General features: G+C 39.1%; 1 protein-coding gene across 1 annotated transcript; it reads left to right on the top strand.

Moving 5' to 3' along the window:
- Positions 1 to 3,468: 3,468 nt before the first annotated feature.
- On the top strand, positions 3,469 to 4,511 carry CYBJADRAFT_172858 (uncharacterized protein; the record flags this gene model as incomplete). Its single annotated transcript, XM_020216400.1, has 1 exon — positions 3,469 to 4,511. A coding segment is annotated over one exon (1,043 nt), but the record flags the coding sequence as incomplete, so codon positions are not given.
- Between the last annotated feature and the right edge of the window lie 9 nt (positions 4,512 to 4,520).

Below are 4,520 nucleotides of genomic sequence, written 5' to 3'. Positions count from 1 at the left end.
CCTACACACATGCTTGCGATTACATATACGAAATCTTACGCTACAGTTTTAGAAAATTCTTTAAAGCGTAGATTTCGTTAGTTTCAAAATCATCCTATCAACGAAGGGACCAGGCATTAACGTCAATACCCGACGGGCCGCGCAGCGCAAGTTGATCGCGAAGGTAGCGGTGATTCGAGATTTACCGGAGCGTTAGCGAAGGTCCAAATCGCGTTCACCGTACCGAAGCACTACAGATCAACTTGTTTAGAGTACAAAATGGCCTTTTTCTATCACAACCGAAATTCGAGAACTCAAAAGTACTTGTGATATGAGATAAGAGAACGTAATTATTCATATCACTGTGATCTATGGCTATATTGTAATCCCAGCTTATACTTATTCTAGATTCTACATTAGAACACTTCCTCACACTTATATGTCGTATCAAGGCTGTTCAGAGATGGAGGCATGGTTTTCTCGTGAAGTTTCGGAGTAACGATCGCTCATCCTCTATTTACATATGAACAAACTTTCAACCGTAACATTTCTTTTCTCACATTGGGAGAATTGTTAACCAATCGACATATTCTCTAGACATCTGTGAATATTTAAATCTTCAACTCCATCGAAAAATGTCCTCATTCTTTCCAGGATGAACCAGAAAGCACTTATCAGTTTATAAAGTAACCCATGTTATGATCATCCAAACACTTAAGCACAGTACTTACATCCAAACACCAACGAGTCCCTTTGACCCTAAATCACCTCTGTGTGTTTGTTTTTGACTTTATGTTTCAACAATAGTAGTGAATCCAACCCTAATGTTGTACTATTATATTTCATCTTGTTAACCTTTCTAATACTTGATAGGATAAGCATTAAATTGAATATAATTAATTTTAAAAACTTTCTCTTTAGATAATGTTCTCCCGAAAAACTACAGAAAATTTAACAATAGGCCTTAACTTTTGAAAAAATTTAAAACATACTTGAAACACTTCAAAGGGATTTCAAATGTTGGGAAATTTGAGTTTTGAGAGCTGAAAATTCAGACAACGTATCAATACCATATAGATTTTGAGTCAAAATGGAGCTAATAACATTTGAGGTTGTTCGTAGAATTCCTACTTTGGTGGAGGTAATCAAAGGACGCATCCCGGGCGCATAATTCAGATTATTTTCCTCGGACTTTCTGTAGTAATCTTCAGATGGATTATAAATTCTGGAAGTGGGCTGGAGAGATTGTGTCTTTTAGTATTTCTATATATTCCGCAATTACCCGTATAAGGAGGCACAGACTTTAGGAAGTACTAGAGATGTGTTCCTCTTGTGTCTCTAGACTGTGACCACTCCCTCAATCCAGAAGTTTACAAGTAAAACACATAGTACACGAAATCATCTTGCAAAGTGTACCGTACTTACTCACTTCAACCAACCCTCAAGGGTTGTCCTGGAGGCTCACACATTCGTTCAATTCTGAACTTTCTGCACAACTATTGGTAGAAGCGAGGCTCTTATTTGGCAACAGGCTAAACGAATATCCACATCTCAGCTATCCCGAAAGATAATTCCGGGCGGAGAATAAATTTCACTACCTGAGCAGTTTTGCCAGCATCTTACTACATGTTTCTTGTGACGTCTTCATGAAATGAATATTAAGTGATTGATGGTATATATATATATATATATATATATATGGTTACTATATTAATCGACCATCAGGTTTTTATTTATTGAGAGAAAGACCCTTTCTAGTCTCAACTTCAAATTTCTGAGTTTTCTTATGAGGTTCCTTGAAAGGCTCAAGTATGCATAAAAATGCTGTGAAATCAAAAGAAAGAGAAATACTCTCTTTCACCAAGGCATGGAAAGCATAACCCCCATGAGGATCTTTGTGTTCCGGCTTTACTATATATCATTGTAATTTACTAGCAATCACTGCTAGGCTCTGATAGATCCAGTGTTTTGCTCCCCGTTTTCGAGTCGATATCTTCAATGATTAATAATATTTCTGTTGTTCAAACATCGTGCTTTTCGTTTCTCGTGTATTAGTTCATGATTCTAAGCAGTGTTGATGCAAATACACTTCTTTAGTGTCCTACTCCATAATAGGGACGAGTGGGCTTGTCTAAGCTTTCCAAATTTTAAGTTGATCAGATTTGTCTTGGTGAACCATAGTTTCTTTAACGATCATAGAAGGGTAGTGTGTGGAATTTCAAAGAAGCCTTTAAGTTTTAAGGAAATTGAGTACCGTGAACAGATGATCCAAAGAGCCCACCAGCAACACGAGCTGTAGATGCAAGCCTATGCGAACCTATGCGAATATGACGAGCAAGGCACAGCTCAATATGCATTCAGAGGTTATTCATTATTGTCCTGTGTATGCATGCAACTTCTGCTTCTTAATGTTCACATCACTGGTTTTTCTTTCCACCTGTGAAGTTAGATCTAGTTTTGAACAGAGTACTTACTCAAAGGTCTGTTTTATTTGATACAAGAAAGAATATCGTGCAAATAACTACAGAACAGTAACTATAGACCAGACTGTTAGAGACAGATATATGAAGTTCCGATGGTTACAAAATGGAGTAATCTTTTCTGGTACACGACTTATACACCAATCTGAATTCCCTTGAGGACTCGATGATTTCCACCTGCATGAAAGCATGGTACTGCATAAAATACTATGTAGTAGTCCAATTTCAAGTGAGGCGCTGATTTCGGGGATGGTCATTGCTTGTCCTCTTACCGGACTAGTGATGAGATATTTCATGACGATTCGTAACTCACTTGGCTTTGATGTGAGTTCTCCCCTAACACTGAATGAGTGGATTTTTTATACCCTCTATCTCTATAAATTCAAGGTATCTTCCCACCTAGATTTTACTAAGAACCGAATTGTTTGATTTTCTTCAGCAAATCGGTAACATTGCCAACAGTATCCTGCCGGTCGTCTTTGGATCATATCATCTTCACGTATGCAGCCTTACCTCCACTAAGAGCCAGTTTTCAAAATAAGAAATTCGTACGCCTTGTATGCATATCAATGAAGAATAACGCACGCACCTGTTACCCAAACCCATACCGATTTCTTGATTCATGTTATGGCCGACCAAAAGGCGGGCCTCGAGTCGTATTGGCGTTCCAGATGGCTGACCAGAAGTCCAAAATTGACGAAAACAAGTTTCCCGCCGTGTGACAACTACTAAGAATGTCATGATTTGCCATTGCTTAAGTCTCAGTGCACTCAAACGGATGTGTGAATTCATAAATAATGTGTGAAGATCCGGCTTCTGTCTTCTCTTCAATTGATTGAACAAATTCAGACACAGGAGGATCCCCAGTACATCGAAAACAAGAATATATAATAGTTTGGAGAATATTCGCTTGTCTTCGGACAGTTCCACAATATTTTGACACACACAACAAGCTCTTACCATATCACAATTTATTTACATTTCACGATTGCATCACCTACCCAACCATATGAAATTTTATCAACAACTGATTCTTTGTATTTTACTGCTTTTCTCCTTTACATGGGCGGATGACACGACATCGGCGACGCCAACAACATTCAGCTTCAGTACTGTTACTACTGACTTGTACGTTGAGACTTCCCTCTCAGAGGTATGTGACTATGACTCCTACGTTGACACCATAAACGGGCATGCGTACTCTTATATGTTCACTATAACAGGGGAAACCACTTCATCAGGTAACATATTCAACCTTGTCACCTACAGAAAGTTTACACTCACCTGGTATTTCACCTTTGCAGATGATATAGATGCTTACAGTCTTACTGCTAGGTACAGCGGTATTCATATAGACGATTTGGCCGGTGTGGTCAACCTGGAGAAAGGACAGCTTATGTTTCAGTACGACGTTACAGTAAACTCTGCATTTTTAGTTTATGGTCTAGCAATAGGAGCCTTTTGTGACCTTGAATATGTCAATTTTGCTTTCTATAGAGATGATGACACAGGATCCGAGGAAATTCTGAATTTCTATACCGGTAACCTTGGGTCATCAGTGGTGAGTGTTCTTAACAGTGCTGCCTGTGGAGTTTTCACCTTGGACAACTGTCCTATATATTACAAAGCAATGGACTTTTCTTGTGATGACATGTCTAGTTATTCTTCAACATGCATACAGACAGCCGCCGTTACAGCAGATTTTGATTACACAGACACATACACTCCAACTCAAACTGAGCCATATACAACTACAATTGTGGAGGACACAACAACCTTCACTGGGATCGTTTCATACTACACCACAACTGATGAAAATGGTGATATCATAACAACAATCACCACAGAAATAGTTCCTGGACTGCCATCTCCCATAACAACCACGTATCTTGGTAAAGATGGATATTCGCAGAGTGGAGTTGTCGAGTTCTACACCACAACTGATGGTGATGGCAACACGATCACGACATCCTCGACCTCTGCTTACATCCACGGACCAATAACAACGACGTATGTGGGTGCTGACGGAGACTCTGAGAGTGGAGTTGTCGAGTTCTACAC

This window comes from Cyberlindnera jadinii (genome assembly GCF_001661405.1).
Source record: "Cyberlindnera jadinii NRRL Y-1542 unplaced genomic scaffold CYBJAscaffold_6, whole genome shotgun sequence".
NCBI lineage: Eukaryota > Fungi > Ascomycota > Saccharomycetes > Phaffomycetales > Wickerhamomycetaceae > Williopsis > Williopsis jadinii.
This window is presented reverse-complemented; position numbering and strand designations above follow the sequence as displayed.